The sequence below is a fragment of the Phyllostomus discolor genome, chromosome 5 (genome assembly GCF_004126475.2).
Source record: "Phyllostomus discolor isolate MPI-MPIP mPhyDis1 chromosome 5, mPhyDis1.pri.v3, whole genome shotgun sequence".
NCBI lineage: Eukaryota > Metazoa > Chordata > Mammalia > Chiroptera > Phyllostomidae > Phyllostomus > Phyllostomus discolor.
Genome location: NC_040907.2, coordinates 142,858,593 through 142,878,038, shown reverse-complemented (window position 1 = coordinate 142,878,038; position 19,446 = coordinate 142,858,593). Strand labels below are relative to the sequence as shown.

The following is a 19,446-nucleotide window of genomic DNA, read 5'->3' as shown; positions in this document are numbered from 1 at the left end:
CCCTCGCCTGAGCCCGGCCTCGCCTCTCAGCGGCTCAACTCTCAAACTTCCATCATGGCTGCAGCTTCCGAGAGGAGAGAACTAAGCGCAGCCGCAGCGCAGCCGCGTCCCAGCGTCCAAACGTGTACCCTGCCGCAGTGCACAAAGAGTTCCGCCACATCACCGTCCGCCGGTCGTCCCGCCCCCTCCGCTGCCGCGCGGGGAACCCGAGCGCCTCGGGAGTCCGAAGAAGGGCAGGAGGTGTACGGGAGCGCGCTGGGGGAGGGAGGGACAGGGTAGAGCAGGGGTGGTAGGAGGGGCAGGTAGCTCCAGGTGCGAACCCCGAGCCCCAACCTGCCTGCGCCACTGAGCATGCCCAGTGTGGCCCTCCAGGCTCGTTCGGGCTTGTTCTGAGACGCTGGCCAGTAGCGAGTTGCACTTGCCGTGGCTGTTTCTGCCGCGACGCAGGGCGGGGAGGACGACCTAAGCCTCGGCCTGTGCCCAGAAACGCAGCCGGATGCAGGGTAGGCTGTTGCGGAGTGCTAATGGAGAAAGCTGAGGCGGGTGCGTTGAGTGGTGGCACTGACGCGGGTCTGAGGCTACCTGTGCGCAGGTGCAAAGGACCGGTTGACCGCGCTGGTCAGTGTAAAGGGAAATGCAGGTACGGTCCTTACAGCGAGGACAACCCGCCCCCTGCAACCGCTCCTAAGTTTCCCTGGCCAAGGCCTGCAGCCTCACTCTTTTACACCGCTGTCGGATTACAATCGTCAAAGATTTGACTGCGGCAGCCCTTGCCACGAAATTTCACCTCACCCCCACCCCTACCCCCTTGTCCTCAAGGTGTCAGTCTTAGCACAAATAACACCCCCCCCATTGTGTTTCCATTGTGTATCACTTCATCCGGCCCCCTTTCACCGCCCCACCTCCCGCTTCCCCGGCAACCCGGCCCTTTTGCCCTGAAAATGAAAGTCGAGCACGCTGAGTGTGAAAACATCGTTCCTGTATTTCTTGGACCCAAAAAACAACTAAGTGGACTGAAAGCCGGACCCCCTGGGTGGATGCAACCCACAGCCCCTGCACTGTCCCCTGGAGGGCCGAGCCTTTCCCCCCAGTTGAGGATCTGGTTTGGTTCTTCGCATGGAACTCAAGCTCTGTCCTCAGTGGCTATATCGCCCCGCCTCTTTTGGGCCGCTGAGAAAACCCGGATGGGTGGATCGCCCTCGGGCCAGGTTCCGCGCTCCCCTAGCAGTGCTGTGCACGAGGAAGGCCGGGGTTGCTGGGCGCGTTTGTAAAGTACGCGACGGTAGGAAGCTGCAACCTCTCCGAGTGGGCGGGGCTGAAGGGACCAAGGAGGGTTCAAAGGAGGTGGAGGGATACACGGGCCACAGCCGGAACTACATTCAGGAGGAGGTCACGTGTGTTCTTAGTTGGGGAACTTTCCAAATTCCCACTCGCTTTTGATAGCTGGAGAGACAAGTGGTTCGCTTCCTTCGCCCAGGGTGCAGGCAGCGGGACCCCAGGGTCTCCCAGTTCACGGCGGAAACACTAGCTCAGAAGAACCACCCTCCAGAACGCTGTCGAGGCTGACGCCTGGGGAGCTGGTTACACAAGCACCCACATCCAAGCACGTGCCCTAGCCTTTCCGCACCGTTGGCTGCCGCCGCTGCTTTTTGCAGACTTAGGAACGAGAGTTCTCAAGCTAGTCCCACCCTTCGCCTGCTACCCACAGAGCACACCAAATGTCCGAGACCTGAGACTCCTGCCTCTGGATCACCTAACACTGCGTTTTCCCTACCTTGGGAGAAGGGGCTGTGCCATGGAGGGCTGTGTCTCCCTCGCTAGTGCCCTGCCCCTTAGGGCGAAACTCTCTGGTGCTGTGGTCTCAGGGCAAGAGGGTATCTCTTGCCGCAGCCCGCTGCTTAAATACACCGATGTTGCAACAAACTTCCAGTCACTAAGTCACTAACCCTGAGCTAGTGAGCGCGCCCCACCTACTGTAAACTTGGCCAAGTGACTTATCTGGTCCAAGAACCTAATCAATGGCCGTCAGCCCAGAACAAACCTGTCATGTCTGCTTACAGCCCCATTAGTTGACCCATCCCTGTGAGGCAGCTAGTTCAGAAATGCTGAGAACTGGAGCACATTTACCTAGACACTGATCAGCTACAGTGAGCGCTATCCACCTTCGGTTTGGAGAAAATAGGCATCAACAACACCAATCTAAGAATTTCTTTTTCCCCTGGGACGTAAGACTCAAGGACTCAATTGGAATCCCCAAGTAGTCTGTGATGAGACCTAGGCTGAGAGGTGCTGGGTCGGTTTAGGCACTGGAAGAATAGAGATCAATTTGCATGAGTATTGCAGTAATTGGGAGTAGTTGCCTAGGAAGGTCTGAAGAAGACTTATTTTGTATATGAAAGAGATTGTATGTGAGTGCATTTATAATTGTAGGCAACCCCTGAAGACCAGAAACCCCAGGAGACCTAGCTTAGAAGCCACAGGCCATTACCTAACTCCAAGACTACTAATTAAACCAGGGATACTTACAACGTTCTTAGCGATCTCTTATGCTCCATAAATCTTGCATTTATATCTAACACCCTTTTAAGATAGATCTACAAGAGTTAGCATCCTGCTGAAACTTAAGCGTTGGTATTTACTGGAAGCTGATTTTGCACACAGCCCTGGCCAGCTTGGGGAAAACGGGCCAGTGTGGAAAGGACAATGAAGAGCAGCCTGGAAAGAGTAGGAGAAAAGCCTGCTCCTACTTTGGTTTCCAAAGATGAAAGTTCTGTCCACGCAGCCTAGCGGGAGCTAGAGATTTCTTTAATCTACAAAGGACAAAGAGTTGCTGATTTCTAGGTGTTCCACTAGATTGCATGGTAAGAACCTGAGCTGTGCTCGGATGAATATCAACTACTGCTTGAAGTGGGCAAGGCAAAGTGAAGATGAAATTAAAAGAGGGGAAGTAGATTGGGGAGGGGTAGAATGTCCCATGTTTGCTTCTCAGGTTGCTGAGCTTGTCCCAAGGTCCCTGAAGGCTACCCTATGTGAGAATTATTCTTACAGCATCTGAGAAGTTCTGAAATCCACTCCTGGGAAAAACATGTGTTTGTTCATTTCTGCCCTGCTGGAGTTAGGCATGAGGAGAGAGGATTCTTTTCAATTCCCATGACACAGAGTTACTGTGGAGCCGAGAGAGCACGCATCACCAGCACTAAAGTGTGGGAATATGAGACTGGCCCACAAGCACTTCCATCGGCTAAAGGGAGAAAATGGGAAATAGTTGTGCTGCTACTTTAAACACCAGGTTCTTGTACTTTTCTCTAGTGATGAAGGAAAGGATCACCAATGTTGGCAGATATTTGGCCAGCCTGACAGCAGTATTAGGCAATTACTAGAAATTGGTGAATAAAAACCTCCTCCTCTTCCCACTGTTAAGCAGATTCCTGAAGGAAACAGTGACGTATCCTTTTCCAATTTTGTTTTTCTTCACTTTTTTCTTCTACCCAAGCAATCTCCTTACCTAGGTGGTAGAGCTGAATCTTCTAAATAGCTGACCCTATCTAATGTATAGAAAGGTTTTTAAAATAATTTTAAAAATTCAATGGCAAACATGTACTTGACAGTACAGATAACACAATACATATTGGTTTCCAAACACTTCAGTTCTTTACCTGTTGGGATTCAGAACACCCTAGGGAGAAACAGAAGCTTATAACAAAGGGAGAATTATATAAAGCTTCAGGGAGACTATATAGAATAATCAGTGAACATGACAAACGAGCTTTAATTATAGTTTCTAACAACTAATTACAAAACTGTATTGTTAGTACACCCAAAGAATATCCAAAGAAAATATCTTGATAAATGAAATGACCAGCAACTTGATGTGGATGATATAAATGGTTGATCTGATCTTTGTAGGTCCTGCTACAAACATGTCTTTTGTTGAACAATGCATGCTGTAGTGCCTTTCTCACCTCTCATACCTCACACATTGACCTTTCAAATAGAGACATAAATCAATGGCTTTAATTTTAAAGCAAGTTTCTCTATTTGTATTGTTTAACCACTGTCTTCGATGTAATGCAGAATAGGACAATATAATAGTTATAGGTTTGAATCTGAACCATCCCATCCTTCCAATGGTCTGAAGGCTTTCCCCTTATTTCATTTATCTTGATTACAAATATTGCTGTTCTTTTAAATAAACGTACTTTCCAAAGGCATTTCAGCAGAAAGCTCTACTATGGATTATACAAGTAACCATGTCCTAAAAGAAGTTTCCATGATTGTCTATGAACTCCATGTCCTAAATCTCTCCTGGAGCTATTTCAAATGGCCCTTATTTTTCTTTCACATTTCAGTAGAGAGGTTTGCTGTATGAAATTATCACTCTGAGAAATAAAGATTGGTCTAGATACTCCTGGGAGAACAACAAAGTAGATCAGGCCTCCACTGTGCCCAAGTGGCATTCAGAAATTGTGATTTGGACTAGAAAGTGATGAAAAGAAAAGACTCAACATGGCAAGACAGCTTTGACTGTTTTCATCTTCAGTCTGACGTTGGCTGTTGGATATTCTACTTTGGTCCCCTTAATATTAATTCTAACTCTAGTTCTATGGAACACACATTCTGCTTTTTAGCTCTTCCAATAATAGAAAATATAATAATTTTTATATACCAGCAGGTATTGGGGCATTTAACCAGCCACCTTACAGAGTAGCCCTTACTTGTCTAGGTATAGGAGGTACATTTAGAAGAAGTCAAGTTTGACCCTTCCCTCACTCCTGTCTTTTCCTTCAGAACTTCTTGCTGGCTTCTGAGACATCACTTTTTCTGATAACAAAGAATACCTTTTTCAAAGAGTAAATGCATGGGATAAACTCAATTTAAAGTATCTCTTTTTGTCTGTCCAAAGGCTTTGTGGTTTCTGGTCTTCATTCATTCATTTAATGATTCTACCAACAAATATTTGGGTGTCTATTATGTGCCAGTACTGTGCTAAGCTCTGTAGATAGACCGATGATATGGCATGTATGGTTCAGCTTTTATGAAATTTAGTCTCCTTGGAGAAAAGTTAAAGCAACAGAAAACACCCTGAAGTTTGAAAACTGTTTCAATTAATTATTGCTATATAACAAACCATCATAAACTCGATGGCTTAAAAAAATCATTTATTTTTTCAGACTTCAGCAGTTTGGAGAAGGAAAATAGTTCTTCTTCTCCAGGATGTCAGCTGGGGTCAGACATGTGGTTGCCTTCAGCTGTGAGTTTGTCTGGGGCTGGAATGCCCAAGATGGCTTCACCCACATGTCTAGCACCTCGGCTTGACATGAGGAGCTGAAATGGCTACAGCCTTCCCTCTCATCCTGTAATTGCTCATCATTTTGAGGTCCAGCCCAAGCTTCTTTTATACAATGACTGGATCCAAGAAGGAAAAAACAAAAACTACAAAGCCTCTTGAAGCTGAAGTTTAGAAGTTCCAGAACATCACTTTCATTGTATTCTTTTGGCTAAAGCAAGTCAGAAGGCCAGCCAGAGGAAACAGACTCTACTTCTTAATGGAAGCAGTAGCTGTGATGGGAGGAATAATTAGCAGTCTTATTTGGAAACACTACGCCATTATCCACCTTGTGGCCACAAAAATTCAGACATACACACCCACAAAGACATGCAAAATATACTTCCTTTCTCTCCCAAAATGATCATTCTGTATCACATTGGCTCTAAGGTCTAGGATCTGGTCATTTACAGTAGGCCCGGATGCAGATGAGGCATTTCAGATGCTGCTCCTCTTCATCTTAAGACCTGTGCACTAAAAATACAAGTTACATACACAACATACAGGGATAGAATCCCTACAATAGACACTCCTGTACTAGACGCTCCTGTTCAAGGGAGAGGGGTGATGGAAGGCACGCAGCAGTCACTAGCCTGTAGCATTCTGAAAGCCAGCCAAACACTGTCATCCTGACTGAGGATCTAGTTCTTCAGTAGAGCCTGCTTCTTCTCCCTCAGAGTAGTTCCCTAATCCAGTGTTCTTGGCTCCTGCTCTGGGATCCAAGCTTATCTTCTCTGAGTTCATCTTCCTTTTCCATAGGAAACTGCCTGCCCTTTATAGTTGAATATCTCCCTCAGGTTCCTTCCTACCCATACAACTTTGGGGGCCTAGAGGTTTTTATTTTCCCCATTTGAACTATCTCCTCCTTCTTTGGTCCAAGCTGCTGGTGGTCTTCTCAATACAATTCTATTTAAAATTTTGTGGGTTTTCTATCACTCTTATTGGAGTTCACTCCTTACCCACCAAAGCCACATCTTTAATTCTTTCACTTTGAGCCCTGTTGGACCCTGAAGATTCCTACAAGCTCTTTGTTCTAGATAAGATGGTCTATAAGGCAATATCTTAACTTTTTTAGAGGTCTTAACATAGAATTCTGATTAGATCTTCACGTTGAGGCCACATTTTACAAGCAGGCCCCTGAGGCCATTTCTTACTTTGAGGCTCTTGCTGGCTAAAGAGACTGGCCCTAGGAGACAGGGCCCTCAGAGGCCCTGTATATTTCCTCTACAATCCTCTAGAAAACTAAATAGTTCCTTTCTTATAACATCTCTCTTGTGATACCATCTAACATCACTAAAAGAAGCCAACTGAAAATTTGGCAATTCATCTTGAATTAGGTACATTTTCTACCTTCTGTGTTTTACTGCACATAAGGGTTGCCGACTTTAATTTTACCACTGCATAACACCACGTCTTACAGCCTCACTTCCTCCAGTGGTCCAATAGCAATTGCCTCACTTCTTACGGCCTCCACTAAGAGTCTCCTCCCCAGACCAAAAGACATATCAACTAAATCTACATGCTGTGGACTCCCATTTGGTCCCTGGAACAGAAAAAGAACAGCACTAGCAAAACTGGTGAATTTCATATAAGGTCTGTATCTTACGTTAATTTCCTGCACTTGATAATGAGTCCATGGATATATAATTTATTAAGATTAGGCCAGCTGGGTGAAGAATTTGCATCAACCCTGGATCATATTTGCAACTTTTCTGGAAGTCTGAAATTGTTTCAAAATAAAATTTTTAAAAGTTAATTTTTTTTAAGAAAAGAAGTTAGAGTTCCCTCTTTACCTTTTCAACCAATGCCCAGTCAAAAACCAGTGTCACATGTGTTACATTTTTGTTATGACAGTGCCCAACATTCAGACATGAATTTCTGTTATCTACTGGGCGTCATCTGCCACATGGTGGTCATCTACAACAATGACTCTGACCCTCCCCTTATCGATGACGAATCAAAACATAATTTTCCATGGTCAATTCTGCCTAGACTCTCTATAATTTAAGAACCATCACTATCAGCTGACATGAGAACTTGATTAGCAACAGAATGTTTTCAGTTTATTCTTTATTTTATTCCTTATCCTATAATTTATTCATTTGCTTACTCAACTATTTTACATGTATGATTATATTCTAGGATTAGTATATGTCACAAAAGGGTTCATAAAAATAGTGAAATAAAACAAAAGTGAGACTTGGCTGGGTAGCTCAAATGGTTAGAGCATCATCCCCATATGCCAAGGTTGTGGGTTCTATTCCTGGTCATGGCACATACAACAAGTAGCCAACGAATGCATAAAAAAGTGGAACAACAAATTGATGTATGCTTTCTCTCTCTCTCTCTCTCTCTCTCTCTCCCTCACTTTCTCCAAAATCGAGAAATAAAAAAAGTTAAAAGTGATAATATGTATACCAAGCTCTGTCTGGAAAAAAGTCCATCCATTGTTAATATAACAAGAATGATTTGCATGGCATCACTGGCAGCCAAAGAGAGTGGACTAGAATGCAGATGCATGAATAATAATGACTTTACTGTACTAGTCAGTGGGAGCAGTAGACACCGTTGAGTGAGCATGTGTACTGTGTGGCCATCGCATTCAAAATGACTGACTGAGTGGAGCAACAAATGTGCATCAAATTTTGCATTAAGTTTGAACATTCATTCCTCCATAGAAACTATTCAGATGATTCAGAAAGGCACAGCTATGGACAGCTGATGATTGGCAGCTTCATCACAACAATGCACCCACTCAGGTATCACATCTTGTGCAGAGTTTTTTGGCAAAACATCAAATCACCCAGGTGACTCAGACCCTGTACAGCCTAGATTTGGTGCTCTGTGACTTCTGGCTTTTCCCAAAACTAAAATCACCTTTGAAAGGGAAGAGATTTCAGATCATTGATGAGATTCAAGAAAATATGACAGAGCAGCTGATGGCAACTGGGCAAACTGTGTGATATCAGAAGGTGCCTACCTTGAAGGGGACTGAGACATCACTGTCCTGTGTACAATGTCTCTTTTATCTTGTATCTTCTTCAATAAATGTCTCTATTTTTCACAGCACATGGCTGTATACTTTCTGGACAGGCCTCATATGTGTATTTGTTTGCACAAATACATGGAAAATATCTGGAAGAATAAACAAGAGAGAAGATAGCACTGATTACCTCAGGGTGGGGAGGGGGCACTTCAGAAAGAGGAATTTCTCTTTTATGTATTGCTCTTTATATGGTTTGAAGGTTTATGATCATGTCTTATATTCTTTTTCTTTTTTTTAAAAAGATTTTATTTATTTATTTTTAGAGAGGGAAGAGAGGGAGAAAGAGAGAGAGAGAGACATCAATGTGTGGTTGCTGGGGGTCATGGCCTGCAACCCAGGCATGTACCCTGACTGGGAATTGAACCTGCAACACTTTTGGTTCGCAGCCCGCGCTCAATCCACTGAGCTACGCCAGCCAGGGCATGTCTTATTTTCTTAAGGTAAAAAACTGACTTCACCCAATAGAACTAACAATAAAAATAAACAAATGGCAATTATCAAAATAATATTAAGGAAACCAGGGCAAGAGTCAGCTCTAATACCATTTTAAAATAAATGAGCATACTAAGGAACTTCCAGCATTTAAGACTAAAGGTCTGTTTGGCGTCTGTTTCACCATAGAAACACGTGAGAATATCTGGCCTAAATGATAGCTAATATAGATGCTGTATAGTAAGCAGGTTATATCTTACCCTGAGTACCCTCTCCCCCTAAATCAACTATCCCTACTAGTCTACTCTTCACTCTTTGTACTGTTTGATGACTTTTGTTGCTTAAAGAAAATTTCTTCCAGAAATAATCATATAGAACCACACAGTACCACCACCATTCAAATCAGTGGCAGATTACTTTATGATCCAAGAAACTTCAAAGATCCCTTAGTTGATCAATTTCATTTTATAGATGAGGAAACTGAAGGCTAAAGGGTTCTCAGACTATGCAGCTACCCAGTAAGGATCCTGAAATGGAACCTGGGAAATTTCCTGATACCCCTTCAGTGAATAAAGACGGGAAGAAAACATTACTTGTATAGTACCTAAACAAGTTAACTAGAGAAAAAAATTGAATAGAAATGGCTTTTAAGGGTATTTTCAAGACTTGGACTTGGACAGGGATGATTGAAGGGAACAAGAAGACTGACTAAGTAGAGAAAATAAATAGGGTTTGGAATAGGGAAAGATGGGGACGAGTAGGCAATACATTTACTGGTGCACACTCTCTGTCCTTAAGTGTCCTGAAATTAGACCATGAGGATTAGGGCCTCAAAAATCAAAAATGAAAACACAAATTGCTGCATGTTGCAAATTTGCTTCTCTTCCTCAGTTCCTACAATCATTTGGAGAGAATCTTCCAAGCGAGGATGTCAGGGAGGCAGCCAATCCTGGATAAAAGAAAAGGGACCATTACTCTTTTGGAAAGGAGGAAACGCCAAAGCCACTGGGAATAGAGAGGAACACTGCCACCTGCTGAAGAGTTGAAGTCAATAAAAATGGTGCCATGCATAGATACAGTATCTCCATCAGGGTTCAAAATCATCAGAATTTGCATTCTGAGCAGATCAGTGCAGAAAGTTTAATTCTAGAATCCAACAGGCCAATTTGTGCTGGAGAAAAGTTCATCTGTCTCTGGCATGAGGCAGGTAGAGGTCTGCATCCCTGATTCCCTTCCTTCCATGTATAATTGTGCGTGTGGGCTCTGAACTGTTTTCTCTAAACCTAAATCTCAAAATAATAAAATATACCTGGATAAGACAAGATAAAAGTGATATAAGAAAAAGCAATACAAAGAAGTTTATTTATGTAATATATACAAGTGGTTTAAAATGCCCAATGGTCTAAAACTTTTTCCCAGATTAAAATGTTTTTTCTTTTTCCTTTTCCCATTTCCTCCTCTTCTATTCATATACAAAATACATACAAACAAAAAGCAATTGCAAAAGAGGGCTGGGAGAATGTTGCTGATCCTTTGTATAAAACCTCAGTCTTTCCCCTCTGGTATGGTCTGAATGTTTGTGTTCGCCTTCTCCCCCAATTCTTATGTTGAAACTAAACCCCCAAGGTGATGGTATTAGGAGATGGGGCCTTTAGGAGGTGATTAAGTCATCAGGGAAGAGCCTTCCAGAATGGAATTAGCGTCCCTAAAGAAGAGGCTGGTGAAGCTTGCTTTCCCTTCCCCCATACCATAGGAGGCCCCCACTAGACAGAAACTGGTGACACAGGCACCCTGATCTCAAATTTTCACCCTCAAAAACTGTGATAAATATGTTTCAGTTGTTTATATGCCACCCAGTACGTGGTATTTTGTGATAGCAACCAGAACACACTAAGACATTTTTCTTCCATCCATCTTTCTACTCACCTTTTCCCTGTCTTTTCTTGCCATTCTCCTTCTTCCTGTCCTCATTTTCCTCTTCCTCACCTCTATGTTTCAAGAATCTCCTTATTAATATACAAGAAACCGATATGGCTAGGAAACCAGGTGGGAAGTTGACATTTACAAGGCAGCCAAGTTACACAAATTGTGTGTAACTTGTGTTTTACACGAATTGTGTGAAGCTTCAAGGGCCACAATTCACATCACATGTGATGCTCTTTCATGCTTTTTTATTTTTCAACTACATGAATGTAGTATCTTTAATTTATATTTAATTTTTTAAAACCTATCCTTAGTGGCTCAGTGGTAGGCCAATATTTAATTCCATGGTTCTGTTTAATAATACAATAAAGCAGTTATAGATCCTGCCCACTTATGTTTCTTATTAATAATGTCTTAGTGTTAATAAAATAGGTTCAAAAGATGCTGTCATTGTGATTTAGTTTTTCTGTCTTTTAGGAATATCAGAAAAAACACCACAGAAAAACCTAATATTGTCAGACCTAGCTTAGAAGAGAATTTTATCTCTTCTAAATACAATAGATGAAGAGTTCCCTTTTGTGGGTTTTTGCTACTTAATTATACTTCAATGTTTTTCATTTCTTACAAGATTTACAAGTTTTACATTTCAGGAAACCCTAGAGAAAAAGGATGTCTTTAAACAAAGATTATGGTACTTAAAAATAAATTTGGGAATATATCAAATCTTTAACATAAATTTCATGAAGCCAGGGAACAGGGAGGAAGCTAATGGATATGTACAGTGTACTTTCTTTTTTTTTTAAGATTTTATTTTTATTTATTTTTAGAGAGGGAAGGGAGGGGGATAGAGAGAGAGAAACATCAATGTGCAGTTGCTGGAGGTTATGGCCGGCAACCCAGGCATGTACCCTGGCTGGGAATCGAACCTGTGACACTTTGGTTCAGTGTACTTTCTAAGAGGAGAAACCCACCTCATCTACCCAACTCTAAGCCATAAGCAGTCTTATCTAAAATTGTTTTTTGGACACAGTACCTTTGTCCTGGCTGCTTCCCAGAGTGCATCCCAGGCTATTCATTAGCTATTACAGCTCATAAGACTATCCTTTTCCTGTATCACCTGTTGAAGCAAGCAGGAGGAAAGCCTTAAGTAAGATGTGACTTATTGTTAATGTGTTCTTATGGACTTGCTGTCAGATACTGTATTCTATTATTAGACCTTTATAATGATTTTTAAAATGACTTGTAACTGTAAAATAGGATTGTCTATGTTTCAAATCTTATTTATTTTATAATGTTGAGGCATTTGACCTATTCACCAGTTAACTTTTCCTTATTTAAATTTAGCACATTAAACCTTCTCAGTCTTTAGAGTAGAATTCTCCTGCCTGAGAATGTCTATTACACTGTCTTTGAAATGTACTGCCCTTTTTAACTACATCCAGAAATTTGCAAACTAGAAAACTTTTGTCCTAAGAGTAAGCTACCTTAGTATTTTACTTACCTTGGTAGCTTACTTGGCTTCAGTTTGCTATCAAAATCTAGGTCCAGCAATCCTGACTTCTAGTTCTCTCAAACTGTACAAACTTTTTTAATAACCTTCTCCACTGGGCATCTGTTTATTTTACAATTAACAGAGGGTATAGGAGGCCTTAAAGGCATTCTTGCCTCAGGTCACAGAATACAACCCAAGTACAGTGTTTTGTACCATCTTGGTTGATGTAGACTAAGGATGCCCATTAAAGAAAGTCACGAATAAATATATTTCCAGAGGTTGTTGCAAAATAAATTACAGAAAGAAATTAAGCATCTCATAGAACTCCTATGGGTTACTACTCATTGGTCACCAGTTATTTAAATAAAGTGACCATGGTCTTTTCCCAAAGTTAGAAAACTGCAATGACATAGACAGAGACTCAGAGGGATTTCTCCCAAGTCCTTGAGAGTCCATCAGTGATGCGGTTCGGTGAGTCACCCAGCTCAGGAGACTCAACAGTAACAGCTCTTCTACTTGAGTATAAACCTCAGAGTAGTGGTCTTCAAACTAGAGAACTGAGTCACTCAGTGTTAAGGAAACCAATTCTGGGCTTTTAACATTTATACCCACTCCCTCCTAAAACTGATTTACCTGAGAAGCAGTGTAGTTGAGTGGCCCAAATAGTTCCTAGTCCACATCTCCCCCTTCTCTCACTTTAAAACTGAAAGGTGTGCCTGTCTCCATCTGAATGCTAAAACGAAGCACTGCCCCGAAGTGTAAAAACCTGCAAGGAGCTAAAGACATGATCTGAATTAGTGATTTTAGTGTGAAAAGCTGAGTGATGCTACTGAGTAACAAACTCTTTTGAAAGTTATGATGTTTGATATTACTAGTTTTCTTGTAAATTGAAGGAAAACCTATTCAAATGGTCCATGATATATCCTTAAAAATAACTTTAACATTACCAGCTTTTTAGTAAACTGAAAAAAGATCTATTTAAATAGTCCATTGATAAATCATTAAAAATAAGACCACCAAGTGATATATAGCATATAATTTGGAAAGCTTTCAAATAAATAAGTGACATCACTAAAACAATTCCTTCCAATTGTTACCTACTTATGTAAATGATATTTCTCAGTGTTTACAGTATAAAGTAAAAAGTAGAGACAAACTAATGTTGAATCTATCTCCAAGAAATAAGTGAAATTCATTTATGATATACAAACCAATTTCTTCAAAGTCCCATTGATTTCTTTTTATATTAAATATTTGTCAATATTTAAAAGTATTTAATTGATCAATTATGAACTAGGAATAATTAATGACAACTCAATTGAGAAAAATTGAGTTAGGAGTAGCATGGTCTAAGGAATTTTACATAATTTAAATTTCTAAATAAAATTTGTTGCAGAGATATATGCTAGAGTGATTGACAAAAGATATTCTCACATAATGTATATTAATTACATTTAGATAATCTATGGCAGAAGTAGAAAGAAAATTCAGGTCCAAAAAAAAAGAGTGATGTAGAATTAATTTCCCACCATAAGATAAGAGCTTGTTCACATTGTCAATGTTTTGATGGATGATGGGAAGTTTCAAATACCTATGGTATTTATATTCTATTGGATACATTTAAGAATTCTACTTTTAAATGTTAATGTTTACATTACAAGGACATTATTTCCTTGATAACTACTTAAATTTATGCTGAAAACTTTGAATTCTAGTTCTAAAATATGTAAGAAGAAAATGTTTTTCTAAATTGTTTGCTAACAAAATGTTTAAATACCCCTACTCTAATTGAACTTTCATACATGTGCATACAAAAACATATATAGAAATGTTCATGGCAACATTATTTACAACAGCAAAAAGTTAGAAAGAACTTATTGTCCATCCATATAGGTAAAGAAAATGTAATTTTTTCATAAGATGGAATATTATATACCAGTTTGAAAGGAATAAATTAGATCAGTTTATCAACACAGAAACATCTCAAGATTTACCAGACCCTAGTTAAATCTGATCCTTAGAATTACAGTGGGTTCATCTTTTTCTCATATCCTAACCTCTCACAACAAGGAAACCAGTCCAGGAAGTAGGAAGTCTATCGGCTGTGTGACATCACCCAAACTTTGGCCCTGAAGCACAGAACTTTGAATGGGTGTGTAATTCAACCATATCATATACAGTCATGATCACGAACACTCCACGGCTATCTGGGGCATTTTAATGACTACCTCAGCTGGGAGTGGAAGGAGATTTAAAAGGTCAAAAGTCCAAAGAGAAGGAAAAAAATTTCCTTATTTATTTGAAATTCCTACCTGTCTAGAAAAAGGAAGTAAAGTATTTATTTACTTTTATAAGAAGAATGGACAGAGGAAATAGTAATCTAGCAAACATCCAATGCTGAGATAAGCAGAAAGTGAACTCTTAGCAAGAAATTAAGTCTATAATAAAATCAGTGTTCAGGAGTTTATTCCTACAGGAGAGCAAAGTCCATAATGTTCAGTAATGACAAGAAGTTTGTTGCCCATATGTATGAATTTCATTTTTCTCGTTCTGTTTAGAGAAATCTACTTAAATATTTGAATACTTTGGAAATTAAATTCTGTTTTCTCACTGACCCCAATTTAAAATTAGTGATAACATAAAATGAGGAGATAGTAAGAGCAAGTGATAACTGCTGATGCTTAGTATCACTAACATTTGTTGATAACACTTAGAAGTGTAGGGTCATTAAAGGGCATATTAAGGTCTTATGAGGACCCCTGACATGTTTATATTTTCTCTCCTTGGTCTCTGCAAATATGTTTCTATAATGACAGCCTGGGTGAGCATTGAGACTCATATGAGTCTCAATGATAATGAATAATTATTGATTACATACATACTGCTAAATGATCTACAGAAATACATCTCATGTAGTCCTTACAATTTGACCCTAGACCACTTCTCTACCATAGGAACTGAAAACATCCCTCTCCTATAACAGTTGAAGCATTGTCATTTCTGCAATTTTCTACCTTCAGGAATTTTCTCCCTTAGGTTCCTGGTATTCTGCAAGTGCTCTCCCAGCAGATCCGTCCCATCTGTTTAGCAGACATGCCCACACACATCCATAGCTCCCTAGCGAAGTACCCTTCATACAAGTTCCTCTACCAGCCTAAGGCCATATTGCCCTGAATGCACTGACCTCATCTCATACAAGTACCTCTACCAAAAAGAGAAAGGAAATGTTATCAAATTGATTTTATTAATTGTCTCTCATAATGTATATGTCAAAGGAAGATGCAAGGTGATAATCCTGGACATCAAATGAAACTGGATTGCTATCTGTTATAAATATTTCCAACTTTTTGCTACATTAAATACTTTCCTATTGCTCCATTCTTCTCTTTGGAGCACAGACTAAAGCATTTCTTGAGGTAGTTTTTACAAAACATTTCAGCTGAGTTACTTTTGCTTCTCTACACACTATTCCCCCACTAGCTTACCCTGAAAGAAAGGTACTGAACTATGTGTATTTGGATCATAAGTTTGAGAGAGTTTATTTAGCATGAAGGCTAAAAACACCATTTCTGGGGCCAGATTGTCTGCTTTCAAACTTTGCCCTGCCACTTACCAGTTGTGAAATCTTTAGCAAGTTATTTCATCTTTCTGTATACCAGTGTCCCCATCTGTAGAATGGGGATAATATTCGTACCTACCTCATGGAGTTGTTATGAGGATATAATGAGGATTGTACCACTTAGAACAAGCCTGACACATAGTAAACACTGCATAAGTGCTAGCTGTTGGCTGTTTTTGAGTGCAGTTACTAAATCTTATTCCATTGTACTTTGCTCATTGCCATCTCTGACACCTTGCATATTTTTGACATATGGTAAGCTTTTAGTAAGTGCTGTGAATGCTGAAGAACTGTCAACAAGTACAAGATAGGAGATGATAGGATGATAAGTATTCTCCTAGTCCTTCTAGATGTCCCTAATAAACAGTACTTTTCAAATAATATTATGTCTTTTATGGATATAATCTCATTCATATGAATGCTTAAGAGTATAAATAAGCTGCATTAGCCTTGAGTCCCTCTAGAGTCAGGGCTTGGTAGTGAATCAGGCCAATCCCATTGACATGCTTCTCTTAAGTCACATGTTCAACATTGTGACATGAGCAAGAATGCACACAACCTTCTCTTTCCACCTATTCAAAGTTCTCTGTGGGGGCCAGGTTCAGGAGATGTCACCTTCCCCATGGACTAGATAGCTTCCTGGATAATGCCACTGACAAACTAGAAGGATGCTAGTCCCAGCTGAACTCTGCAGATAGGGAACTGTCGGCTTCCCAAGAACCAGCCTCATTCACAGTTGTCAGAAGGTACAGTAACACTTGGAACCAAAACTTCATCTAGACTCTCTAGTTTAAGCCCAGAACAACTCCTAACTATATCTTATTCTTCGCTGCAGTGAAGCCACTCTCACTTCCCACTGAAGTCTTGGAGGTAAAACAACAACAAAAAATCTTTGTCCTTCTCATAACACCCAGCAGTTTTTTCACATGTCAGATAGACATTCAGTCAAGTATTTATAAACTCCATGGCTAAAAGCTACACGCTTTTTAAAATATATTCTTAAATACACAAAGATAACCTACCAGTTGGATATAATGTGATCCTTAGATAATACCACACATACATTACATTACATTAACATGTCATGTTATATAATCCTTTTCTTTCTATACTTTGTTCTGGGATATTATCTGGAAAGACTTTAATCACAATTTCCATCTTTTGTTTCCCAAAGAAAACATTAACAGATGAAATGTCAGGTTTAGTTAGTACTTTGTGCCCTGAAGGGGAGAGGAAAAGGTCTCTGAGGCCCTTTTAATTACAAAGTAAACACAGTAATGCACCTTTTCCTCAGTAGCAGCATAAATAACCAAAAGTCCCCAGAATGTGAAGTCTTAATTTTAGCTGAGATGAACTTTTGTTTTTCAAACAAGTTTTGATAGAATTGTCATTTTGTAATATTTCTCTTTTAGTTTTCTCTAAGGTGGAAGTAGACAAATCACAACTGAGTTTTAATTTTACAAATTAACCTTATTAATTCTGAAACAATGCGATGCTTTAATAAAACTCTAGTGTGTGGGGGGGGGGTTATTCATTCTGGAATTAGTAATAACCTTATTATTCTTAAGTGAGCCAAGCAGCATTAAGCCATGTCTTCTGGTCTGCAGTAGCAAAGGTAGAGCATGGCTCCCAGGAGGACATTACAGAAAGGTGGAATAGAAAAAGGAATGGAGCAAGCACACTAGGAAAAGATGGGAGACAGAGGTGGATAAAGGGCAGGAATTCCCCTCAAGGATCAGCAGCTTCTTTAAATCCTGCTCTACTGATTAACCCATTCATAGATGTAAAAAAAAAAAAAAAAAAGAAAGAAAATGTGAAGAATGGAAAAAGTAAAATGAAAGGATGAGATGAAAAAGAATATTGGGTGAAAAACAGAACTAGAAGTCCATTTGGTAGAGAGCAATAATGCATAATGTGAAATTGCCTTAGATACCAAAGCTCACTGATTTATTCTAGAGTCTTTGGCCCACTTGAGACAATAGCCAAGTTCTAGCTTAATTCCACTCCAATGATGAGAACCTGTCTTTCATTTTTAAAAGATTTTATTTATTTATTTTTAGAGAGAGGAGAAGGGAGGGATAGAGAGAAGGAGAGAAACATTTATGTGTGGTTGCCTCTCGCACATCCCCGACTAGACTGCAACTCAGGCACAGGCCCTGACTGAGAATCAACCAGCGACCCTTTGGTTCACAGGTCGGCACTTGATCCCCTGAGCCACACCACTAGAGCTGTTTTTCATTTTTGATGGTCAAGAATTACTAGCATGGTTTTTTATTGCTTTCACATATGAATTTACTTAAACACTATGAACAACTCTACATGAATAAATATGATAACCTAGGTGACATGAACTAATTACTTGAGAATAAAATACCAACGCTCATTAAAAAGTAAGTGAATGGCCTGAAGAATCCTATAACTATAAGAAGATTGATTAATAGTTCATTAACTTCTAGTTACAGAATTTTAAAATTCTTTAAAGGCCTATATAGTTACACTGCAGTAAACATTTAAAGATGAAATGGAAGTTGCCTTGGTGCTGGAGGACTCTGCAAAACACCTGAGGATTGGGTAAGTGATAAACCAGTTCATGCAGGAGCCCAGCGAGGAATCGTCTTGGTAGATGCCATCTATCACCATGACTAAAGGAGACCCCAACAAGCCGGAGGGGCAAGATGTCCTTATATGCCTTCTTTGTGAAAACCTACTGGGAAGAGCACAAGAAGAAACATCCAGACTCGTCCATCAACTTTTCCGAATTCTCCAAGAAATATTCAGAGAGGTGGAAGACCATGTCTGCAAAGGAAAAGTCAAAGTTTGAAGATATGACAAAGAGTGACAAAGCTCGCTATAACAGGGAGATGAAAAATTGTGTTCCTCTCAAAGGTGATAAGAAAGGAAAGAAAAAAAATCCCAATTCTCCTAAAAGACCTCCATCAACCTTTTTCTGTTTTGCTCTGAACATCGCCCAAAGATCAAAAGTGAACACCCTGGTTTATCCATTGGGGATACTGCAAAAGAATTGGGTGAAATGTGGCCTGAACAGTCAGCCAAAGATAAGCAACCATATGAACAAAAAGCAGCTAAGCTAAAGGAGAAGTATGAAAAGGATATTGCTGCATACCATGCCAAAGGCAACAGTGAAGTGGGAAAGAAGGGACCTGGCAGGCCAACAGGCTCAACAAAGAAGAATGAACCAGGAGGAGGGAAAGGAAGAGGAGGAGGAAGAGGATGAAGATGAAGAATAAAAGGCTATCCTGTAATGATGCTTGTGGAGTATGTGTGCGCTCAGGCAATTGATTTGCTAAGAATGTGAATTCAAGTGCAGCTCAGTATTAGCTTCCATATAAAAACCATACAGATTTTTGTATAGCTGATAAGATTCTTTGTAGAGAAAACACTTTTTTCAAAATGTAGGTTGTAGCTTTTTGAGGGGCTGCTACACAGAGTTAGATTTTAAGGCTTTGGATGTTAAATGTTTCTAAATATTTACTGGTTTCTTTAATTTCTTGACTTGTGTATGGTAGCACAGCAAACTCACAGGAATTAGTATCAATAGTAAATTTTGGGTTTTTGAGAATGTTGCATTTTGTTTTATAAAAAAGTTT

At 40.1% G+C, this 19,446-nt stretch overlaps 2 protein-coding genes, 1 long non-coding RNA gene and 1 pseudogene across 3 annotated transcripts in view; 2 read left to right on the top strand and 2 right to left on the bottom strand.

Moving 5' to 3' along the window:
- The window catches only part of PTEN (phosphatase and tensin homolog), an 85,961-nt gene extending 85,608 nt beyond the window's left edge, over nucleotides 1-353 (bottom strand). The window contains exon 1 of the mRNA XM_028512714.2: nucleotides 164-353. Coding sequence (XP_028368515.1) covers nucleotides 164-353 — 190 coding nt within the window. The remainder of the gene's footprint in view (nucleotides 1-163) is intronic.
- On the top strand, nucleotides 315-5,409 carry KLLN (killin, p53 regulated DNA replication inhibitor). The gene is given in 4 exon segments (XM_036026957.1): nucleotides 315-1,299; nucleotides 1,301-1,475; nucleotides 1,478-1,620; nucleotides 1,622-5,409. Coding segments are annotated over 4 exon segments (825 nt in total). The 5' UTR covers nucleotides 315-1,116; the 3' UTR covers nucleotides 1,946-5,409.
- A 4,025-nt stretch (nucleotides 5,410-9,434) lies between these two features.
- LOC118500850 lies at nucleotides 9,435-17,181 on the bottom strand. Its single transcript, XR_004903434.1, has 2 exons — nucleotides 15,833-17,181; nucleotides 9,435-9,753 (listed from the first exon to the last, which is right to left on the bottom strand). It is a non-coding gene; the product is annotated as an uncharacterized LOC118500850 (long non-coding RNA).
- Nucleotides 17,182-18,461: 1,280 nt separating this feature from the next.
- On the top strand, nucleotides 18,462-19,146 carry LOC114496348 (annotated as a pseudogene).
- Nucleotides 19,147-19,446: the final 300 nt, after the last annotated feature.